Consider the following 24992-nt stretch of genomic DNA (forward strand, 5'->3'; position numbering starts at 1 on the left):
TGCCCCCACAAATCATAGCCACTCCCAGCTGGAAGAAGAGGGGGACAGGAAGGAAAGCAGTCAGGTGGAAGTTAGCTCGGCCACCACTACTGGGAGGTCTCAGGCGGGCTATGGAGAGATAGTCTGAAATCATGTCACAGTGAAAGTCTAACTCCTGCATATAAAAAGCAGATTAAGAGTGCTCATGTATATAATATAAATGGAGGAGTTCTAGGAGTCAAATGTTTGAGAGTAACAGCGTTTCTCTCTCTGCACAAAGATCAGCAGCACCATCCCAACACGGATCACATTAAACTGCTCTCTGTCTGTCCTAACTAGACCCCAAAGTAAAGGCAAAGCTCCTGAAGTGCCAAAAAAAAAGTGTAACAGACCACAGCTGATCTCAAACCTACTGTTCCTGAGGCTCTTTAAACTGGAACGTTCCTAGGACCAATGTGAATTCCCTGAGACTACCTAAACCAAGATTTCTCCACCCAACACTACTGATGTTTAGCCTGGATAATTCTTTCTCGTGCGAGGCTCTTCTGGGCACTGTGGGATATTTTGCAGCCTCCTGGCCTCTAACCACTAGATTCCATTATCATGGAACACATCCTAGTTGTGACAACCAAAAGTGTTTCCCGAGAGGCAAAATCACTCCCAGTTGAAAACCACGGACTCAGACCAATGCTTCTCAAGCTTTAATGTACATATGTATCACTTAGGGATTTTATTAAGAGATAGACTGTGATTCCGTACATCTGAAGTAGGCTCTGAGAGTCTGCATTTCTAACAAGCACCAAGTGATGTGAATGTCGCTGGTCAGACCACACTTTGAACAGCAAGAATTTAGAGAAGTACTTCTCAACTCCTGGCTGCATACTGCAATCATTGGGAAAGCTTTTAAAAATTCTGATGTTTAGGCCCCACACCAAACCAATTAAACTGTAATCTCTGGAGGTGGGACCTAGGCATCAGAGTTAGTTTAGCTTCCCATGGGATTCAGACAAGGTTGAGAATCTCACATTTAGAATAAATAGCCTGTATTCTACTCATCCCTAGGACTGGAAGATAAGTATAAGCAGACATTTAACAATGAGAGATGAGTCCAAAGGAAGAAAAGCTTTACTTTGTTCACAGCATTCTTGATGTTGTTCATGCCTAGCTTTCAGAATCACTAAGATCTTTAGAGATGTAACACCAGAAAACAATCTCTATCCTGCTTCATTATCTACATTTCCTATATCAGAAGTAAAGAAAATAAATCCAATTCCCATTTCACTTTTAAATTTGAAAACTATATAAACATCATGGATACTATTTTAAAGATTTTTTTTCAATAGTTCTTGAAATTCTAAGTATTACTTTTAAAATTCAGATTTTAAAAGTCTGTGATCTGGGGCACCTGGGTGGCTTAGTCACCTAAGCAACCAACTCTTGATTTCAGCTCAAGTCATGATCTCCCAGTTCGTGGGTTCAAGCCTCACTTCGAGCTCTGTGCTGATGGCTCAGAGCCTGGAGCCTGCTTCAGATTCTGTGTGTGTCTCTCTCTCTGTCCCTCCCCTGCTCATGCTCACTCACTCTCTCTCTCTCTCTCACAAAAATAAAGGTTTAAAAATAAATAAATAAATAAATCTCTGTGTTGCACATCAAATCTTTTCTCAATAAAATGACAAGATGTCTGGGCCGAGCTCTGAAATATCCTAGTTAGAAAAGGCAAATGATGGTTACGGAGGAGGGCACTTGTGGGGAAGAGCAATGGATGTTATATGGAAGCCAACCTGACAATAAACTATATGAAAAAAATAAAATAAAGAAAAATCTTATGTAAAAAAAATAAAACGCAAATGAAAGAGGGCTGAGATATAGATAAAACTAGCAAAATGTCATTAGCTGTTGAACCTGGATGATGGGTACATGGAAAATCATTGTTAAATGAAAATTTTAGAAGAAATCGTATGTACCTGAAAGACAGTCTTTTATGAAAGATCATCCTAAAGAAAAGTCACTTTTATTTTTAAATTTCTTAAACAGAAACTTCAAATTTTCATTTTACAAGACTAAGGGCCTTGCAGCAATTCCCAATCCTTATCATTCCTTTAAAAGCATTTCCCATGCTAAACAAATTATCACTGTTTTGCATTCACATTCCAGAACCTTTGCTTATTATGTCATCCAAAAGAAATCTTTTATATCTCCTCCTTACTGAAAAGAATTGTGGCTTAGCAAAGCTTTGTTTAGTTAAAAAAAAAATTTTTTGTTTTTTTGCTTAAGGCCCTTACCTTGCAAATTAGAAAAGAAAAGAAAAAAAAAAACCCACAAATCAAAGACAATGGAAGACACAGTACTGAACCAGGGGCAAAGTTGGGCTCAAATCCTGCCTATCATGTTATACTCAGAGTCAACTATGAGTTGGTTTTTCTCCAGGAAAAAACACATGTGTGATCTAGAGATTAAGCATCTAAAAGAACTAAAATGATCCAACACAGAAATCATGATAATGGTTTCACGGTATTTGGTTCATAAGCTTAGGGGTGATGTGATGCTATGGGGTTGCTTTCAGGAAAAAAGAAAACTGCTTTGTGTTTACCTATTGCTACAGCAGAATCATAGTTCCATGTACAGAATTTCAAGTAGTAAAATCAGAACTCTGTCAATTCTCTGTGGATTATTTCTTCTATTTCTTTATTTTTTCCCCACTGTGATTCTCTTTAATCAATGTCATATTTTTTCATTTTAAATTTTATGTGAAAGAGAGTGCACATGCATGAGTGGGGGGGGGGGAGTAGGAGGGCAAGGGAGGGAGAGGGAGGAAGGGAGAGAGGGTGGGGAGAGAGGGAGATAGATTGAGAGAGAATCCCAAGCAGGAAGTATGCTCAGCACAGAGCCTGATGTAGGGCTGGATTCTACGACCCTGGGATCACAACCCAAGCCAAAATCAAGAGTCAGACACCCAACCAACTGAGCACCCAGGCGCCCAAATCAATGTCATTTTTAAAGAGAATATCCAGCAGACATGAGAAAAGAACTGAATGGAAATCATACATAAATATAATATTTACACCCATGATAAAATCAAGGGTCTGAAAAATGCTATACTATTTTTCATGTACCTTATCAGCACATTTATTTTATCAAGAAAGAACTAAAACAAGAGATAGTACTCTCAAATTCATGTCCTATTTCTTACCAATGATATTAAATCCTCCATTGTTTGCCTGTTATTTCTGTGATGTACAGAAAGTTCTGTTACACAATCTTCATCAAGGTGAATAAGCTACAAAAAAATTATAAATTTTATTAATAGGAAGTTAAAATATATTTGTTTTTCAATCTGTAAATTAACATGATTGCCTTGGAAAATCAATGCCGATACGTAAAAAAACAGGAGTTCATCAAATTCTTCAGTAAAAATAAACATTGTCCAGAATTTTTCAAGATATCAGCAGATAACAATAAGCAGTTCAAGAAGAGTTCTTTCCCCTCCTTTCACATTCCATCATCATGTAATCAACTGTTAAAATGATGTTAGACAGCGGCGGCCCTACGTGCTCCTTCCCCGCTGTGAGGCAGGCATGGCCTCCTCAGCAAAGAGCAGTCATCCAGGCACTAAAGTCAGTGGCTCCACAACACACTGGTCACAGCGGCTCAAACTCGCGGCACAGCGCACCTCCAGCTGGGCTGGGGCTCCGCACAATCCTAGTGCCACAGGTGACGCATGATCACCATTATGCTGAAGGTACTAGCAAAGCACGATTTTAAAAAGCCTCTGTAAAAGCTTTATTTTGCTTCAGGATAGAAATTATCCAAGTATGCTGACCCATGCACGAGGGGACAGAAGTAGGTTCTGAGCACCAAATGAGAATCACTGAGAACCAAAAGGCCAAAGGGGCCTAGCCTGGACCTGGAAAAGAAGTTCAGAAGATCACAGTGGAAGAGACTCAAAGGAATGTAATTTTAAAGTCATCTTCTCCATGTATGAGTTCTCTGCACAACAGCACAACAGCCCCAGTAAGTGATCTCTCACTTTCTGCCCTAGCCCTCCCCTCCAGGGAGGGAACAGGGATGGCTAGCTTCTCGCACCTGTCCCCTAAGGTCTGTCTCCTTGTGATCTGTATTTGCTGTCAGTACAATCTTGCAGCTAACAACCTTTGGAATCAGAAAGACTGGTTTGAATTGTGAAATCGTTAAGTAACTGTGTGGCCTTCAGCAGGTTACTATACCTCTCAGGATATCAGTTCCATCATGTATAAAATAGAAATGGAACCCTGCATACAACATATGTGGAGTGCCTAGTATAATATCTAAACAGAGGAGACTCTCAAAAAATGGTTAACTAATTTTACTAACAATCATAATCTTACTTCCTCTTTGTTGTAAGAGCTTTTCAGAATTTGAATATTCCTATCATAGACAACATTTCCTCTCTAAGTTCTCTCTTTTCCAGTTCCTTTAGCCACCATTTCAATGATTAGCACCCCTTACCATCCTGGTCCTTTCTTTAGATCACTCACTCTAGGTTGTCACTGACCCTCAATGTGAAGTGCTGAGAACCAAACAAAATATGCCAAGAGAGGTTTGCTCAGCACAGAGCGGAGAAATATCATGAACCTTCCCTTTTACCAGACACCACACTTGTAATAACGGATTCAAGAGAAAGTCACGCTGCCATCATGAAAATCGAGGAACACTAGAAACAATGACTTGCATGACTGGCTCATATAAGCACAACCTCATGGGCTACAGAGAATGTGGAGACACAGAGTTTTACACTAATGGTTCTAAAAGAGTCCAAAATGCTAAGGTAAGTTTTCACTCTGTTGCTTTGACCTTAGCGGTTCCCCCTACGATAGATTTCCCTTTCAGGAAGGTCTCAACCTCAGAAGCCCAGACACTTTACCACCAGCTGGGCATCTTCTTTGACACCACTTGATGCCGCCACTGCTCAAATTAGAAGGAAAAGACTTCTGAAGTTCCCTCCATAATCTTAAGTTACTGTCCTAAAAACAAACTTTTCTCTCTCTCCCATAGCCCATAGCAGGTGTGTGTAAGAAAGGAGGGAAGGGTAGGAAAAAGGTGCTAGCTTCTTTGCTGTACTCTTGAACTGGAACAAATGAAGAGTGGGGTGGACAAGACACCAAAGTCTTAAAAATATGACTTATCTAGGAACACGTGGGTGGCTCAGTTGGTTAAGCATCCAGACTACAGCTCAGGTCATGATCTCATGGTTCATGAGTTCAAGCCCCAAATCAGGCTCTGTGGAGCCTGGAGCCTGCTTCAAATTCTGTGTCTCCCCCCTCTCTGCCCCTCCCCAGCTCGCACTCTGTCTCTATCTCCCTCTCTCAAATATAAACATTAAACATATATATATATATATATATATATATATAGCTTATCTCCAGATGGGTTTTCCAAAGAGGCTCAATACTTTTAGATGGCCTCAGACTTACGATTTTTCAACTTTACAGTGGTGCAAAAGTGATACACATCCAGTAGAAGCCGAACTTCAAATGTTGAATTCTGATGTTTGCCCAGGCTAACGGTATGACCCTCTCTGGTGACGCTGGGCAGCACCAAGCTGTAGCTCGCAGTCAGCCAGGTGACCACGCGGATAAAGAGCCACTACACTTATAACCATCCTGTACCCATACAATCATTGTTTTTTCATTTTCAGTAGAGTAATTAGTTAATTACAAGAGGTATTAAACACTGTATTATAAAATAGGCTTTGTTATAGGATTTTGCCCAACTGCAGGCTAATGTAAGGGTTCTGAGCATGGTTAAGGTAGGCCAGGCTAAGCTATGCTGTTCAGCAGGTTAGGTGTATTAAATGCATTTTCAACTTAAGATATTTTCAACTTAGGATAGTTTTATCGGGGTGTAACCCCTTAAGTCAAGGAAGATCTGTACTCTAAACTCTCAGCCACACAGACTCAAGTTAAATTAAGTACAAAAATGAATACCAAAAGCTAGCCAATTATTTTGGATTATCCGTGCCTACTACATTTCCTGTTCAGTAGGGCAGAAAATGGAACTGAATATAACTTCTATTTGATATAATACTTGGGTACTAGAGTTATGTGTGAAAATGATAGAAGGAGATCATGCATAGAGTTATAGAATAGCATCTATACATTAAATACCCAAGTAAATCTGAATTATTTTTTATAATTCACTCTTGACAAAACATAATAATGATGGAGAAAAAGCAAATACTTTGAAAAGCAACAAGAAACCGTTATAGTTCTTCTGTATATAACTCATTTGATCCCTGAAGCAATACAGTAAGGCAGGCAAGACAGATGAATGACATAACATGTAAAGGCACTCTATAAAGGGCAAAACATAACCCAATATACACAAGAGACTGACGCTAGAATACCCATATTAGAGGTGCGAAAATACTCAAAAAAATCCCTGCAATGTGCCTTAAGACTGGCATTTCTCATTCCTAGTCCAGAGTTTGTTTTGTCACACCACAGTGCCACCTCTCCATGACACTGCTCCAATAGCTATTTCAACAGAAACCGGAGGCATGGTCTGGTTCTTGCTACGCAGGATGCAGGCTCTAAATTTGAATTATTTGACATATCAGATCCATTTCATTCTGGAGCCCTTATGTCTAGGTTCAAATCCTGGTTCTATCCTTACTAGCTGTTTGATCCTGGGGAAGTTACCTTAAGATTCTATGTCTCAGTTGCTTCATCTGCAAATTGGGGACAATAATAGTATCGACCTCACAGGGTTGGTATGTGGATTAAATGAGTTAAAAGAGTTAAAAACACAAAGCCATAGAGTATCACCTGACTCTTAAAGGTAATACCCTAAGGGCTCTGTATTACATTGTGGTATAAAACACAGAGAGTTCTTACTATAATAGCACACTATTTGATTATAGTAAGTATTCAGTAAATAACAATTATTATACTAAGATATAAGGAAATGTACATACTTTCTCTGAACACTCAAAACTATGTATTTTACTTTATACAGCACCCCAATTTAAAATAATTTTTATGGGGGCACCTGAGTGGCTCAGTTAGTTAAGCATCTGACTTCAGCTCACGTCATGAATCTCACATCTGTAAGTTCAAGCCCCAGGATGGGCTCTGTGCTGACAGCTCAGAGCCTGGAGCCTGCTTCCGATTCTGTGTCTCCTTCTCTCTCTGCCTCTGCTTGCTCTCTCCCTCTATCTCTCTCTCAAAATAAATAAAACTATAAAAAATAAATCAATAAAATAGAATAGAATAATTTTTGTGTTGGTGAAATCAGAGACCCTCTTCACTTAGGCATCTGTTTCACTGTAAGTGTAGTAGATCCTCTAATTAGGATCATGGCTGAGAAGACATGCAAAGCCCTCCCACACATGGAGAAACAATGACCCCCAATGGTTGAACACAGGCATTTGCACCACCCACTCCCTCCACCTCACAAGGGGCACATCCCAGCTTCCCGGCCCTGCTACTGCACTGTTCACACCCCTGCACACTCTGCTTTTCTTAGGCTCTCAATGTTGAGAGTTCCTGCTCAATGACCTAACCTTACACCCAAAAGTGCTAGAAAAAGATCAACAAATGAAGCCTAAAGCCGGCAGAAAGAAGGACAGAATACATTTTAGAGCAGAAATAAATGATATAGAAACTAAAGAAACAATAAAACAGATCAATGAAACCAGGAGCTGGTGCTCTGAAAAAAATTAATAAAATTGATAAACCTCTAGCCAGCCAAATAAATAAAATCACAAATGAGAGAGGAAAATAACACCACAGAAATACAAAAATTAAAAAAGAATATTATGAAAAACTATATGCCAACAAATTGGACAGCCTAGAAGAAATGGATAAATTCCTAGAAACATATAAACTACCAAAACTGGAACAGGAAGAAATAGAAAACTTCAACAGACTGATGACCAGCAAAGAAACTGAATCAGTAACCAAAAACTCACAAGAAACAAAAAAGCTGGACCAGATGGCTTCACAGGAGAATTGTACTAAACATTTAAAGAGTTAATATTAATACCATGAAGGCGGAGGGGGAAAGAGGAAGGAGGGTGATGGTCATGGAGGAAGGCACTTGTGGGGAAGAGCACTGGGTATTATATGGAAATCAACCTGACAATAAACTATAAATTTAAAAAAAAGAGTTAATATCTATACTTCTCAAACTATTCCAAAACACAGAAAAGGAAGGAAAACTTCCAAATTCATTCCATGAGGCCAGCATTACCCTGATACCAAAACCAGATAAAGACACCACAAAAAAGAGAACTATAGGCCAATATCCCTGATGAACATAGATGCAAAAATTCTCAATAAAATACTAGCAAACAAAGTCCAACAATACATTAAAGAAATCATTTACCACAATCAACTGGGATTTATTCATCAGTTGTAAGGCTGGTTCAATATTCAAAAATCAATCAATGTGACACAGTACATTAATAAGAGAAAGGATAAGAAACCATATGATCATCTCAGTAGATATATAAAAAGCATTTGACAAAGTACAATGTCCATTTATGATTAAAAAAAAAAACCCTCAACAAAGTAGGTTAAGAGGGAATACACCTCAATATAATAAAAGGACATATATGAAAAACCCACAGCTAATATCATTCGAAATGGGGAAAAACTGAGAACTTCTCCTCTACCATCAGGGAAAAGACAAGGATGTTCACTCTCATCACTTTTATTCAACATAGTCGTAGAAGTCCCAGCCACAGCAATCAGACAACAAGAAAAGAAAAGGTATCCAACTGGCAAGGAAGAAGTCAAACTTTTACTATTTGCAAATGACATGATATTCTATATGGAAAATCCAAAAGACTCCACTAAAAAACTGCTAGAATTGATCCACGAATTCAGTAAAGTCACAGGATACAAAATCAATGTACAGAAATCTGCTGCATTTTCATACACTAATAATGAAGCAGCAGAAAAAGAAATTAAGGACTCAATCCCATTTACAAATGCACCAAAAAACAGCAAGATACCTAAGAATAAACCTAACCAAAGAGGTGAAAGATCTGTACTCTGAAAACTATAAAACACTGATGAAAGAAATTAAAGATGACACAAAGAAATTAGAAAGACATTTCATGCTCATGGATTGAATGAACAAATATTATTAAAATGTCTATATTACCCAAAGCAAACTACACATTTAATGCAATCCCTATCAAAATATCAAAGTATTTTTCACAGAGCTAGAACCAACAATCCCAAAACATGGATAGGACCACAAAAGACCCTGAATAATCAAAACAACTTTGAAAAGAAAGACAAAGCTGGAGGCATCACAATTCTGGACTTCAAGGTATATTACAAATCTACAGTAATCAAAACAGTATTCTACTGGCAGAAAAACAGACACATAGATCAATAGAACAGAAAAGGAAACCCAGAAGTGAATCCACAATTATATTTTCAACAAAGCAGTAAAGAATACCCAATGGGAAAAAGAATGTCTCTTCAACAAATGATATTGAGAAAACTGGATGGCAACATGCAAAAGGATAAAACTGGACAATTTTCTTATGCCATACACAAAAAGAAATTCAAAATGGTTTAAAGACCTAAATGTGACACCAAAAACCATAAAAATCCTAAAGAGAACACAGACAGTAACTCCTTTGACATCGGCTGTAGCAACTTCTTTCTAGATAGGTCTCCTGAGGCAAGGAAAACAAAATCAAAAATAAACTATTGGAACCACATCAAAATAAAAAGCCTCTGCACAACAAAAGAAAAAGTCAACAGAACTAAAAGACAACCTATGGAATGGGAGACGATATTTACAAATGACATATCTGAAAAAGGGTTAGTATCCAAATTATATAAAGAACTTATCAAACACAACACCCAAAAATAAATAATCCAATTAATAAATGAGCAGAAGACATGAATAGACATTTTTACAAGGAAGACATACAGAGGGCCAACAGACACATGAAAAGATGCTCAATGTTATGCATCATCAGGGAAATGCAAATCAAAACTACAATGAGCTATCACCTCACACCGTTCAGAATGGCTAAAATCAATAACACAAGAAACAGCAGGTGTTGTCTAGAATGTGGAGAAAGGCGAACACTGGTGCACTGCTGGTGGGAATGCAAACAGCCACAGTGGAAAACATGGAGGTTCCTCAAAAAGTTAAAAATAGAACTACCTTATAATCCAGCAATCACACTACTCGGTATTTACCCAAAGAATAAAAAAACTCAAAGGGATACATAAACCCCAATGTTTATAGCAGCATATAGCCAAATTATGGAAAGAGCCCAAGTATCCATCAACTGAAGATGTGGTGTGCATGTGTGTGTACACACACACACACACATATATATACACACAATGAGATACTACTCAGCCATAAAAAAGAAATGAAATCTTGCCATTTGCAACAACATAGAGAAAGACAAATACCACAAGATTTCACTCATATGTAGAATCTAAGAAACAAAACAAATGAGCAAAGGGGAGACCAAGGGCGGGGGGGCAAACCAAGAAACAGACTCTTAACTATGGAGAACAAACTATTGGTTACCAGAAGGAGGGGGGGGGATGAGTTATATAGATGACAGGGATTAACAAGTGCACTTGTTTTGATGAGCACCGGGTGATGTATGGAAGTGCTGAATCACTATGTTGTACACCTAAAACTAATATTACACTGCACATTAACTAGCTGGAATGTGAATAAAAACTTAAAAAAAAAAAAGAGTTAACTTGCCTCTTTAACTGCATTTGCTCAATAAATACTAAAGATGTCCTGGAGGACTGAAGGGAATATGGAGAAGAAAAATGTTAGGAACTGACAGTCATAGGAGAATCAGAAGGGATTTCATAACAGTGGGCAAACTAGTAAGAAGGAGCTGAAAACAAGCTTTGCTTATTTTTTCCAAGACCAGGTGGCCACTGGGAAGAGTATGTATATGAATTAATGTGATTACTCCAGAAAGCACATGCCTCACAATGGTACTAAGTCCATACTGCGACGTGTCTGAGAGACCCCCAGCTATTCTGCTGACCCATGCACACACCCCACTACCCTGTGTAAGTTTTAGTTGATTATCAGAGAACATGCCAAATTTTCTTGGGGGCACCTGGGTGGCTCAGTTGGTTGGATGTCCAACTTCGGCTCAGATCATGATCTCACAGTTGGTGGGGGTGAGCCCTACGTTGGGTTCTGTGCTGACAGCTCAGAGCCTGGAACCTGCTTCAGATTCTGTGTCTCCCTCTGTCTCTGCCCCTCCTCTGCTCATGCTCTGACTCTCTCTGTCTCTCAAAACATGAATAAACGTGAAAAAAATATTTGTAAAAAAAATATTTCTCCTTTAAAGTATTAAAATACTTTTGTAACCACCTATCTATGTGAGGCTACATTTTCTTCATATGTTTCAATCAAAACAACAGAATGCAAAACAGACTGAATGCAAAAGCAGATAGGAATCCAAGTGTCTTCCATTAAGTCAGACTTAAAGTAATCTGCAAAGATGTAAAATGATGCCACTCTTTCAAATTTATTTTTTAAGTCATTATTTTTCATTTCTTGATTTCCTTATCTACATACAGGGGAAAAGAACTGTTTTGAATTAGAAGGGCACACCTTTCATAGTGGCTCCAGGCTTTGCCATGTGGCTCACTTTGGTGACTGGGATATTAGCAAACATGATACAAGCAGAGACTGGAAAAATGCTTAAAAAATTAAGTATCGGAGCTTTCCCACTTTCTTGCCTCTTTTGGAATCCAGCCACTATTTCAAGAAGCCCCAACTAGTCTGCTGTGTGCAATGCAGCCCCACAAACAGCCAGCACAAACAGCTGATCTTCTGAGGAAGACTTGGACCATACAACCACAATTAAGTCATAGGTGACTGCAGTCACCTGAGTGATCCCTGGTAAGATGGGCATGAGAACTGCCCAGTTGAGCTAACCCAAAATGCTGACCCACAGAATTAAAAATTGTTATTGTTTTACATCACTAAATTTTGAGATTTTATTTTACATAGGAATAGTTAACTAATATCAAATCACATATCCTTTTGTAATAGTCTCATTTTTGCCAAGTTCAAGTTACCGTTGATTAAAAAAAAGATTTAAACATTAATATAAGAGTAATTATTTACATAACTCATCTAGCACTCTGTGTTAAAAATCTTTCATATATACATTAGACCGGTTCTCAGGGTGTAGTCCAGACTCCTGAGGATCTCCAAGGTCAGAACTATTTTTTTTTAACAATACTGTTTTTCATGTGTCACCATGTTACCGTTTGCAGTGATGGTGCAAAAGCAATGATGAGTAACACTGCTGGCGCCTTAGTATGAATCAATGTAAGGGCACCAAACTATACTAAGACACCACGCTCTTTGTCATGCACTTACAGTTCAAAAAAAATTTTTTTAAGTCAGTTTCAGTTAAGAAGATCGTTAATGAGGGACGCCTAAGTGGCTCAGTCGGTTAAGCACCCAGCCATCAGTTTCGGCTCAGGTCATCATCTCACAATTCATGGGATCAAGCCCCACATTGGGCTCTGAGTGGCCAGCTCAGAGCCTGCCTGGGATTCTCTCTCTCTTAGTCCCTCCCCTGCTTATGCACATTCTTGCTCTCTCAAAACGAATAAACACTCAAAAAAAAGAATATCATTGATGAAGCAGTAAAAAGTATTAATTTTATCAAATCTTGGACACTGAGTACACGTTTTTGACATTCTGCGTGACAAAATGAAGAGTGTGCATAAAGCACTTATGTATGCCAAAATATGATGGTTGCTTAGAGGAAAAGCGCCTATGTGACTGAGTTATGAGTTGAATTACCTGTTTTCTTCAGAGAACACCATCTTTATTTGAAAGAACACTGGCAAACTATAATTATTTAGACTTTGGGTATTTGGCATTTTCTCAAAAAAGAAAAAAATGAACTTGTCACTTCAAGGAAAACAAACTGACAGTATTTGTTGCCAATGATATAATTTGAGCCTTCAAGCAAAAATTAAGATTTTGGAAAATCTGCACCTACCACCATTAGTTTAACAGCTTTCTAATTCTTAAAGACTTTTCTGATGAGATCAATAGTGGTTTTTAAGGAATGTGATTCGGGGGTGCCTGGGTGACTCAGTCAGTTAAGCATCTGACTCTTGATCTCAGCTCAGGTCACGATCTCACAGTTTGTGTCATCGAGCCCTGCATCAGGCTCTGTACCTGCTTGGGATTCTCTCTCCCCCCTTCTGTGCCCCTCCCCCACTAGCAGTCACATGCTCACGCTCTCTCAAAATAAGTAAATAAACTTAAAAAAAACGGAATGTGATTTTTTTCCTAGTGTTTAACTGAAAGGTGTTAACATCTGGAAGACCTGCACAACTCAGTGAACCACGAGTTTCCAAACAACCAATGCATAATATTACATGATGAAGGGAGCCAATGGACAGACTGGCGGGTTTGAATGGAACAGACTACAACGGCATCATTGATGTGCTTTCATATCCCACAGTCGACTAACCTTTCAGAAACTACCAGTTGTCAAGTTTTAATGGACTATCACAGAATATCCCTAATTATCTGAAAAAGCTTTTAAAGTGTTTATCTTTTCCTAGTACATATCTGTATGAGGCTACTTTTTCTTCATATGCTTCAATCAAAACAACATATCAAAACAGACTGAATACAGAAGCAGATGAGATCCAAATGTCTTCTATCAAGCTAGATTTCAAAGAAATTTGCAAAGATGCTACTCTTCTCGCTAAACTGATTTTTAAAGTTATTTTTCAAAAAATATTAATTTGAGATAAAATGTAATAGGTTTACTACTGTTACTTTTTAAAAAATCAATCAATAAATATTAAACAGTATAAAGAAGTCCTCAAACTTAAAAGTTTGAGAACCGCTATACCCTATAACTACTCTGGGAAGTAGACAGAACTGGTTTAATCTACTTTATATAGACAAATACATAGAGTTGGCAGAGCTAAGGAATTTGCCTTCATTTCCAGAGCACTGTTCACAATCTTGACTACAGGTAAGAAACACCTGGAAGCTTTTTAAAAATATCCACTAATTGGGGCACCTGGGTGGCTCAGTCAGTTGGGTGCTCAATTTCGGCTCAGGTCAGATTCTCAGAGTTCGTGGGTTTGAGCCCTGTGTCAGACTCTGTACTGGCAGCTCAGAGCCTGGAGCCTGCTTCCAATTCGGTGTGTCCCTCTCTCTCTGCCCCTCCCCTGCTCATGATCTGTCTCTCTCTGTCTCTCAAAAATAAATAAATGTTAAGAAAAAAAAATCCACTCATTGTCCTGGGATGGGGCACAGGCATTTTTTTTTAATGTTTATTTTTTTTGAGAGAGACAGAGAGACATACAAGCTGGGGAGGGGCAGAGAGAGGGGAGACACAGAATCCAAAGCAGGCTCCAGTCTCCAAGCTGTCACCACAGAGCCCAAGGCAGGGTTCAAAACCACAAATCGTGAGATCATGACCTGAGCTGAAGTTGGACACCTAACCAACTGAGCACCCTGACATTTTTTTTTAAGGTCCCAGTGATTCTCATGTGCAGCCAGAGTTAAGAGCCACTGTCCTAAGAGATTAACAGGCAAATATATAATTAGGTTACAAGTCTCCCAAACACCAATCTGATGAACAAGTCTACAAAATACATTTTCTTTTCTATTTAAACCACATCAATGTAGATCCTGAATCCACAGAAAGATCAAACAAAGTTTTCTGAAAAACACTACCAGACTTCATTTTACTTACAGAATTCTTGCTTTGCCACTCAACAGGACAGTTGTAATCCTGCATGATCCAGGGATGGCTCAATAGATTTTTCACAGAAATCCGTTTCTTTGGGTCCACCTAGTGGCCATTGAAAAGTAACTAGAGATTAACATTTCATTCAAATAGGAAACACAGAACTCCTTTACTCCTGAGAACTCAAAATTCATCAGAACAGATGTAAACTTTATCATCACAAAAATGCTGTCAAAGACCTTAAAATGGCCTTGGAATAAATTCTTTAAAAAAGGCAAGAGAGGCAAGAAAACTATAACAACCAACACGGGCTTAGAAGATAAATGTTTAACAAACATGAACTTCATTGGTATGGACATTATTCATGAAGTTCAGTCAATCTATTGTATGATGTAATAGTCTTTGCTGGAAAACCTATTCACAGGAAATATTCACCAATTTAATATTCAAGCAGCCACAATGCAGGGCATTCGTAGTGAATATGCAATCTCTACCTCTGATGAGCTTACAATCACATAGAACAAGTTGAAAAGCACACCTTTCTTTTCCATTTGTAATTTTCAAATGTGAGGAGAGGAAAATTAATCAACAAAGATTAAGTTTTTTGGAGTCCAGAAGAAGGATGAGGTGTTTTCAATCTCATTATGGAGATTTGGTGGTCTGGCTCTACTTAATCAAGGTGGGTGAGCCTGAGGTAAATTTTGAATAAAAAGTGGAGATGGCTTAATAGATGGAAAACTGGAAGGTATTCTGAATACAAAATAATGAAAAAAATATTGCACTAATAAGTGCAATTTTCATATTCATATTCATATTTTCAAAGAGGTTCCTATTTATCTCAGTTTACCCTCACAACACTACACAGCAATAAGGCCAGTGTCAGAATCCCCACTGGACAGATCAGACCAGGTTAGTAGCATGCCTACTGATTGCCAGGGTAGATACCTAGACTTTAGCACTTCAATCTTTAGCCCTCAGAAGCCATTCCCCTAAATCAGTGGTTCTCAGAGTGTGGTCCCAAGACCAGCATCTGGAAGCTTGTTAGAAAGGCAAATTCCTGGTCCTACCTTAGATCTACTGAATCAGACACTCTCTCAGGACTGCACCCAGCAAGCAGTCTGTGTTTTAACAAACCCATCTGGCAATTCTGATATGTGCTCAAGTTTGAGAATCATCGCACTAGGTCACAGGGTCCACTCAATTGTATATCAGCTCATTCAAGCATTTATTCCCTATCTACTATACACTTAATGTGCAAGACTGAGGGCAGGAAAATGGAACACAGTGGAGTATGAGTTGGTCAAAGAAAGCAAACAATGCTCAAGAAAAAAGGAAGGAAAACCACACCAGCGGACATATGGTAGAGGTCTAAAAGAAAATGCATTTGCAACACAATTAAGAAAACATTTAACTTAAAAAAAAATAAAAAAAGGGGCACCTGGCTGGCTCAGTTGGAAGAGCATGTGACTCTCGATCTCAGGGTCATGAGAGTTTAAGCCTCACGAGTCCCATGTTGGGTATAGAGATTACTTAAATAAATAAAACTTTAAAATAAGTAAATAAAAAGAAAAGAAAGCATCTAATAGAGGGCAGTAGATATTTTGAATGTAATTGTTTTAAGCCCACAGGAAAACGGTGTTGTCCTCCAAATACAGCGGCACCACAGACATCGTAAAGCTGGATCATACAACTGCAATAGACTCCTATTATTGAAATATAAATAACAAAGTTTACCTGTAGCATCTGTTGAAGAAGCAGAGCACTGCTAGAAGAGAGCCACTTAGGAACCTCGTATTTCCCTCGCTACAAAAAAACAAAGAAAAGTTAGGAGATTTAGGTTCAATCAGCCTTGAAATAAATTTGTAAGGTAACAAAATGCTGGAGGTGTACTTCCAAGCTGGAATACTTAACCCAACCATAAGATTTGGTAAACATTATCAACAACATAGGAAATAGGTTTCTTGCCCTAAAGAAGAAAATCCAGTAAATTAAATATCATTCCCTCTAAATTATCCACATATCGGAGAAGGACTAGAGGAGAGACAATGTAACTGTAATACGTTAATGTGGAGAGAGGGCTTTGGAATCTGTAGTGTGATTAAATGGACAAGTATACATTGTAGTCAATTATTGTAGTACTAAAGGAAATCTTAGTTTATAATCTCAGAACAATTAACAGTTGACAAAAAATGAAGTCTACTACTTGAAAAGCATATTTGATGACAAGTCGTCAGCTGTGGTTAAAAACAGGTCACACGTCATCCATAGGACAGAATTCACAATCATTGAGGGAAACGGATGCAAGCCATTTTCTAAGTCAAGTACCTTGTCTGGGCATCAAAGAGACTCAGGAGACAAATGTTTACAATCTAGGGTAATCAGAAATTATAGTTACCAAGTCATCAACCAAAGACAAGGGGCTTGCCAAACACTAATATGTAATAGAATAGCTTTTTACACAACTTGCCACATACCCCTCATCCCCAATTCAGAGGAAATGATACATTCTCAAATGATTTAATGATGCTAGGCTAAAAAGTTAATTATTTGAAAAAAATTAAGATTTTAATTAAGTTTATACCAAAATTAACTCCATCCAGATTAAAGAGTGAATGCAAATACAAAACCATAGAGGACTTAAGTCAAGAATGGGTGATTATTTTTAGAGTCTTTCTAAACATGACGGCAAAACCACAAACTGTAAAGACCGACAGTTGACACTTCTATACAGCAAAACAGCACTAACAAAGTTAACTAACAACAAACAGAGAAAAAAAACTTTTTTCCACCTAAATGACTAAACATTAATAAACTTCATCAGATAAAAAGCTCTTACAAATCACTCAAGATTTTATCACCAGCCAACCTGTTCTGCCCACATTTCCCCCCATCTCCTAAAATGGCCGAAAACCAGAGTCATCTTTAATTCCACTTTCTCTCACACTTCACATCTGACCCATCAGCAAAATCCATTGGTTCTGTGTTGAAAATGTATCTAGGGGCACCTGGGTGGCTCAGTTGGTTAAGCGTCCAGCTTCGGCTCAGGTCATGATCTCACGGTTCATGCATTCGAGCCCCACATCAGGCTCTGTGCTAACAGCTTACAGCCTGGAGCCTGCTTCAGATTCTGTGTGTCCCTCTCTCTGACCCTCCCCTCTGCTCGCACGGTCTCTCTCTGTCTCTCAAAAATTAAAAAAACAAAAAACAAAAAACACAAAAAATAAAAATAAAAGAAAATGTCTCTAGAACCACTTGTCCCTTCTTCCACCACGCCACTAGTGTCTCTCATCTGGCATACTGCAAGAAGCTCCTGATGGATCTTCCAGATTCCACTACTGCCCACCTCCTAGTCTAGTCTCTACTTACCACCACTAACGTTCTCTCCAAACATCAGGTCAAGTCATGCCATTTCACCACTCAAAACTCTCCAATGCTTCACCAGATCACTCAGAATAAAATCCAAATACCTTACTCTGGTTCCAAGGCCCTGCATGCATGCCCCACATCCCCACATCCACCCAACTCCTTGCTACCTCTCAGACTCACCTCCTAGCTCTCCCCTTCATTCACCCAATTTTGGTCACATGTCAAACACAGTCCAGGCCTCAGGGCCTTTGCACTGTTTGTCTCCTCCGCCTTATAATGCTTTCCCTAAAAATCAGCAGAGCTTTTGCCTTAATCTTCAGGTCTCCACTTATAGACTAGTGGTGTCAGTGAAGCCTCCAATGACCCTTTTCATAACACAGCATCCCCCAACCATTCTCTACCTGCCTTTCATGCCGACCTTCCCTTCAGTCCTTACCCCACTCATCGTATTACATATATATTTTCGGTCTCACTACAATAGAATGTAAGCTCCTTGATACTTGCTCACAAAGAACAGTGCCTGCCTAGCATAGAAAAGGTACTCAATTCATCTTTGTTTAATAAATGAAGGACTGGAATGAAAAGCACACACTCCAAAGGAAAATCAGCAAAGAATATTCACAGGTAATTTCTAAAACAAGAACTTTTAAATGGCCAGTACACATAAAAATATGTCCAAAGAATCTAATAATTAAAAAGTAATTAATTTAAACAAGAATATGAGACCATCTGTTGTCCCTCAAGCTGACAAACTTAAGAAAAACATCGAGTGTTAATAAGAGTTCAGAGACAAGAGTGCTTTATAAGCTTTCCCATAGAATAATTTAGAAATACATATAAAAAACATTCAAAATTGCATATCCTTGAACCAGCAATTTCACTTCTAGCAATTTATCCTAAGCAAATAATTTGGTATATAAAATATAAGAACAGTAACATTCATCACAGAATTGTTTATGATAACTCTGGGAACTAAGGAACATAGACTGCTGGTAAATTCCAGAGGGTCACCAAAACTAATGACAGAAGACAAAATGTACCGAGTAAGGATCCTGAGTTAGAGGGGCACCTGGATGGCCCAGTCAGCTGAGCGACCAACTTCAGCTCAAGTCATGATCTCACAGTTCATGTGCTCAAGCCCCTCATCGGGCTCTGTGCTGACAGCTCGGAGCCTGGAGCTTGCTTCAAATTCTGTGTCTCCCTCTCTTTCTGCCCCATCCCCAACCCGCTCATGCTCTGTCTCTCTCTCATAAAATAAATAAATGTTTAAAAAAAAAACTTTCTAATTAAAGAAAAAAGTATCCTGAGTTAGGAATATAATATACAGGGGCACCTGAGTGGCACAGTCATTAAGCATCTGACTCCGACTCAGGTCATGATCTCAAGGTTCGTGAGCTCGAGCCCCAGTTTGTGTGAATACAAGCCTCACTTCTGGTGACCTCCACTTCTTCTCTCTCTCTTTCCCTCTCATGCCCCTCACTCCCATGCACCCTCTCAATAAATAAATAAATAAATATTAAATCAATCAATAAATATATATTTACATAAACAAATATAAATGTTCTTATATAAATATAAATATATATATTAAATAAGGCTAAAAGGGGAGAGGCAGGTAGATGGAGAAGCCAGTGACTAGCACAAGGATTGGGGTTCTCTGTTCTTACAAGCTGACTAGGACACAATCCTCACAGAAATCAGCCCTGCTCCAAGGTGAGGGGAGAAACAGACACCAATGGGTTGCTCAGACTGCTAGAACTACATGGCAGGTTGAACTTCAATTATGTTAAAGAAATAATCAAAGTTCCGAAGAAGCATTATCAAGCAATAAATTTTAAAAGAAAAGGTGTCGATGGGGCACTTGGGTGACTCAGTCAGTTAAGCATCCAACACTGACTTAGGTCATGATATGGTTCATCAGTTTGAGTCCCACATCAGGCTCTGTGCTGACAGCTCAGAGCCTAGAGCCTGCTTTGGATTCTGTGTCTCCCTCTCTCTCTGTTCCTCCCCTACTTCACTCTGTATCTCTCTCTCTCTCTCAAAAATAAATAAAGAGGGGCGCCTGGGTGGCTTAGTCGGTTAAGCTTCCAACTTCAGCTCAGGTCAGATCTCACATTCGTGGGTTCAAGCCCCACGTCGGGCTCTGTGCTGACAGCTAGCTCAGAGCCCGGAGCCTACTTCCAGTTCTGTGTCTCCTTCTCTCTCTGCTCCTCCCCCTCTATGCTCTGTCTCTCTCTGTATCAAAAATAAATAAAACATTTAAAAAAATAAAGATTAAACAATTTAAAAATAAAATTTTAAATTTAAAAAAAAGAGAAAAGGTGTCGATGTCAAAACAACTCAATCTCTGACTCTGCCTCTCTGAAAGAGCAGAGAGGCTAACCTTACAAAGTGTTTCCCAGGAAGGACAAGAGCTTACTTTCATTTTACAAATGACATTTAATAGTATTAAATTTTCAAGCTCCTTTATCCAGCACACTCAATATTATCCAGAGAGCCCACTATTACTCACACCTTACCCGGGCATCTTAACACTAGCCAGTGTTGAACACTGACAATTTGTTTCCAAATTACATTGATAAAGCCTGTCTCCATGCCACCTGGCCTTCAGGTCTATCCCTAGGAAGTGGGGATTTTTTAGATGCTACAGCCAACTCTCTAGGACTGAGCTGTAAATCAGTTGCTGTGAGACTGGCCCTGACCTAGCTGACCCCACTGTCATATCTGAGCATGAGCTTTTCTTATTCTTTTTTTTTTAATGTTTTATTTATTTTTGATACAGAGAGAGACAGAGCATGAGAGGGGGAGGGGCAGAGAGAGGAGGAGACACAGAACCGGAAGCAGGCTCCGGGCTCTGAGCTAGCTGTCAGCACAGAGCCTGACGCGGGGCTTGAACCCACGAACGTGAGATCTGACCTGAGCTGAAGTCGGCCGCTCAACCGACTGAGCCACCCAGGCGCCCCTGAGCTTTTCTTATTCTTGAGACCAAGGCCTCTCATGATTCGAAGCCTGGGTGTCTAAACTGTTCTCTTTAACAACCTGATCATTTGCCTGTTCTCTCAGTTTGGCTTCCTCTTGCCATTGTCCCAAAGTAGAGACCAGCCTAAAGACTCTCCTACCTGCTTACACTGATCAAATGGTTATGAACTCGCTGAATCTCTGACCACAACCTGTTCCCAGAATCCCCTCTGTCATGCTTCACTCACTGGTCAGAACCCCATGTACTCCAGTAGGTCTCCCCTCAAGCTGACTGTGGAGACTTTTACTGCTTATTCCCTGGACACCATCTGCACTGGGTTAAATGGTGCTCCTCAAAACACATGTCCACTCAGAATCTGTGAATGCATTTTCATTTCAAAATAGAGTCTTTTGCAGATGCAATCAAGTTAATATGAGGTCATACTGGGTAGGGGTAGGCCCTAAATTCAGTATGATTGGTGTCCTTATAAAAAGGAAAATCTGGACACAGAGACACAAACACACAGGGAAGCAGGCCATGTGAAGGTAGAGGCAGAGACTAGAGTGACGCGCCTACAATTCAAGGACTTCCAAAGATTGCCAGCAAACACCAGGAGCTAGAAAGAGGCCAAGGATTCTCCCCTGGAGCCTTTAAAGAGAATATGGCCCTACCGACACCTTGATTTGGACTTCAAGCCTCCAGACTGTGAGAGAATAAACTTTTGTTGTTTTAAGGCACTGTTTTGCAGGGCTTTGTTACAACAACCCTAGGAAACTAATACGCCGTCTATAAGGGTTTAACTCCTCGCACTCCTTTTTCTCTCACCAGCACCTGACCATGCCCAAGGATAAATCTGGTTCTAGGTTCTAGCCCTTTCTGGTCTACTCCAATACAGATAATAGGTTCATCACCAGATCTACCAAAATAAATGTTATGCCTTTAAATTCAGAAAGTACCTTCCAAAGCAAAAGTAGTCTTCGCTAAAAGCAGCGGCATTCTACAGAAACCAGATGTAAAAAGAAATATTGAGACCAAAGTACTGAATAAGAAAAGCTCCAGCAGGCTGACCCCAAGTTTCTCTCTGCCTCTTTTTACCACCCTTTTATCATCCCATCTTGGATTCGTGATCTCTCTTCTAATAGATCCCCTTATTGTGCTGTAAGTTAGCACCACAGAAGCTACCCTCCAGGCAAGAACTGATGAAGGAGAAGTGTGGTGCTTGGCACGCTGGAGACAGCGATGGCCTGGAGTCAACATGTGAATCCCAGTTGACTTCATAGTAGCTCCATGAACTTGTACAGGTTACTTAATTCTCTCTGACACTGTTTCCTAAGAAAGTAGGCTCTGGAGACAAAGTGCCTAGATTCAAATCCAAAATCTACCTCTTCCTAGCTCTGTGGATGAAGCTTTGAATCTCACTGTGCCTCAGTTTCCTCACCTGTAAAAAGAAGCAAAATAGCAGTACCTACCCAAGAAAATGTTGCTAGGACTCAGTGATTTAATACATGTAAAGCACTGGGCACAGTGCCAAGCGTACAGTAAGAACTTCATATATGTTAGTTTCTACTACCGCTGCCTATTACTAAAATACTACAATTACTACTACTGTTGCTACTACCTGTGAAATTATTACTGCTGCCTCTATTACTAAAATACAATTACTACTACTGTTGCTTCCACCTGTAGGATTATAAAAAGAGTAAAAGAGATATGTGAAAGCACTCAACATAATGCCTTGCATGTAAGAGACAATAAATGTTTGTTGAATCTGAAATAGGAAGGAGATGGGGATGTCCAAAATAGTAACGGACCAGAGAGGAATACGCTGACCAAAAACCATGCACGCCAGAGTGCTGAATGCTCAGCATTGCAGGAAAGGCTACAGTCATTCCAAGGAATGCCATGTGTCATCCCAATGGAGCCCTGCCATGCTGCACCTGCCGCCAGGCTGCCTGGGAAGGAACACACCATCCAGTCAAGTCCTGCTCCCTTCACCTCCTGAAGTGTGCCCACCCACTTTCCCCGTGTGGACAGAAGAGCTCTGCAGAGTCCCATCTACAGGCAGTCGTGAGGCCTGTGACCCGTCACCAAGACCTGACATTCTCAGCTTCGTTCTCTGCCCTGGGATACTGACAGAAACAGAATTCAGAGCGGAGTTCTGCTGCCAGGCTTACCCCAACCTCTTATCCATACAGAATACCTTAAAATACATTTTTATTATATTTTAACCTGTGCAGTAAGCAAGGCTTATTAACCACATTACACAAATGAGGAATCTAAGTCTCGACCAGGGAACTCAGCACTTGTTCAATATTATAAGGCACTGGGTTTCAGCTGGGGCTGATTTTGTTTCCCGCTGCTAGGAGACATCTACCACTATGTGGAGACTTTTTAATGTGTGCAACATAATGATTTGATATATGTATATACTGGGGCACCTGGGTGGCTCAGTCAGTTAAGTGCCGGATGTCAGTTCAGGTCATGATCTCACAGTTCGTGGGTTCGAGCCCCACATCGGGCTCTGTGTTGTCAGCTTGGAGCCTGGAAGCTGTCTTTGGATTCTGTGTCTCCCCCTCTCTCTGACCCTCCCCTGCTCATGCTGTCTCTCTCTCTCAAAAATAAAATAAAAAACATTAAAAAAAAAGATATATGTATAGATTATGAAATGATTACCACAATAACTTTGATTCATACCCATCACCCCACATGTTAGAAGTTTTGTTTGCTTAGTGTTTTTCTTATGATGGAAAAAAAAGATCTACTCTCTTAGCACTTAGTGACATTTCTTCCAGTCATGACGTGGGAGCTACTCCTGGCATCTCGTGGGTAAAGGGCAGGGGTGCTGCTAAACACCCTGCAGTGCATATGACATCATCTAGTCCAAAATGTCAGTACTGCCAAAGCTGACATCATTATAGAGCAAAAAAGGGGTGCAGATGGGGCTGGAAGAGACATACAGTACTTTTTCTATTGTACTGTGCTGGAAAGTGCAAGGAAGCCTAGAGGCAAACAGGGAGGAAAGGCTCCTTATTTAAATATTGGAAGTATACACAAAGATCAAATAGAAAAGACCTTGAGACAAGCAATTTTGTTGGGGAAGAACATTTCCACAAAAGGCCCTGTCGGCCAGGGCTGTGCAACTTAACCCTGGTTTCTGCTCAGTCTTTAGAGAATTCTTGTTTATTTAAGGGACGATTACCTTGCAAATGAGAGTAAGAAATGGGTAATAGAGAGAGAAACCAAGAAGGAGGGGGTGGGGGCATCCCATGCGCCAAGCAAGATAATCCTGGGAATTCTAGAGAGCTTGAAATTGTTCATTTCTCACATGGTTCTAAGAAAGGCAGGCCATCTCTCCAACACATAATTACAGTATATAGTCAACTCAGTAATTGTAAAATATAATCTCATAAAAAGATAATGTGCCCATTTTCTTTAAAATTATAAATTATACTTGTTAGAAAGCAATTTTACTTACAAGCTATTCAACTTTCATTTACTAAATTATTTATTCTTCCGTAATATTCGTGTACCCAAACTGCAGTCCAGTCATGTTTGTCTCTGTGCACAGTGCTGGTAAATGAGTAGATGACATTAATAAGATTAAGACCCAACCTGCCGGTAATCATGCTAGAAACTGCAACGGAGCATTTTGGTTAAAATAATCAACAAATGCAAAAGATAAAGTCTGCCTCTTAAACAACAGTTACACACAGTGTATCAAATATTGCTGGGTTTTTCAATCAGACCAAGAACTGAAGGAAGTGTTATTCCCAAGTGAGGAATTTTAGAACATTCTAGGCAAAGATACATACTGCATGCCTGTGATACGATACCTTAATTAGATTCAACCAGCAGACTGTATTACACTGCGCCTCGGAACAATAGTTCTGAGCCAAGATTACAATAAATTTCAAAATCTATAATGTGTGAAATTAAATTCCACAA

The 24992-nt window shown here is 39.5% G+C and overlaps 1 protein-coding gene across 2 annotated transcripts in view; it reads right to left on the reverse strand.

Moving 5' to 3' along the window:
• Positions 1-24992, reverse strand: part of MELK (maternal embryonic leucine zipper kinase) — a 92300-nt gene that overhangs the window by 30220 nt on the left and 37088 nt on the right. For both annotated transcript variants that reach the window (XM_029920313.1, XM_029920312.1), the window contains 3 exons: positions 16457-16525; positions 14729-14827; positions 3170-3256 (listed from right to left, as the gene is read on the reverse strand). In XM_029920313.1, the coding sequence (XP_029776173.1) occupies positions 3170-3256; positions 14729-14827; positions 16457-16525 (255 nt within the window). The remainder of the gene's footprint in view (positions 1-3169; positions 3257-14728; positions 14828-16456; positions 16526-24992) is intronic.

Source organism: Suricata suricatta, chromosome 13 (assembly GCF_006229205.1).
Source record: "Suricata suricatta isolate VVHF042 chromosome 13, meerkat_22Aug2017_6uvM2_HiC, whole genome shotgun sequence".
Taxonomy (NCBI): domain Eukaryota; kingdom Metazoa; phylum Chordata; class Mammalia; order Carnivora; family Herpestidae; genus Suricata; species Suricata suricatta.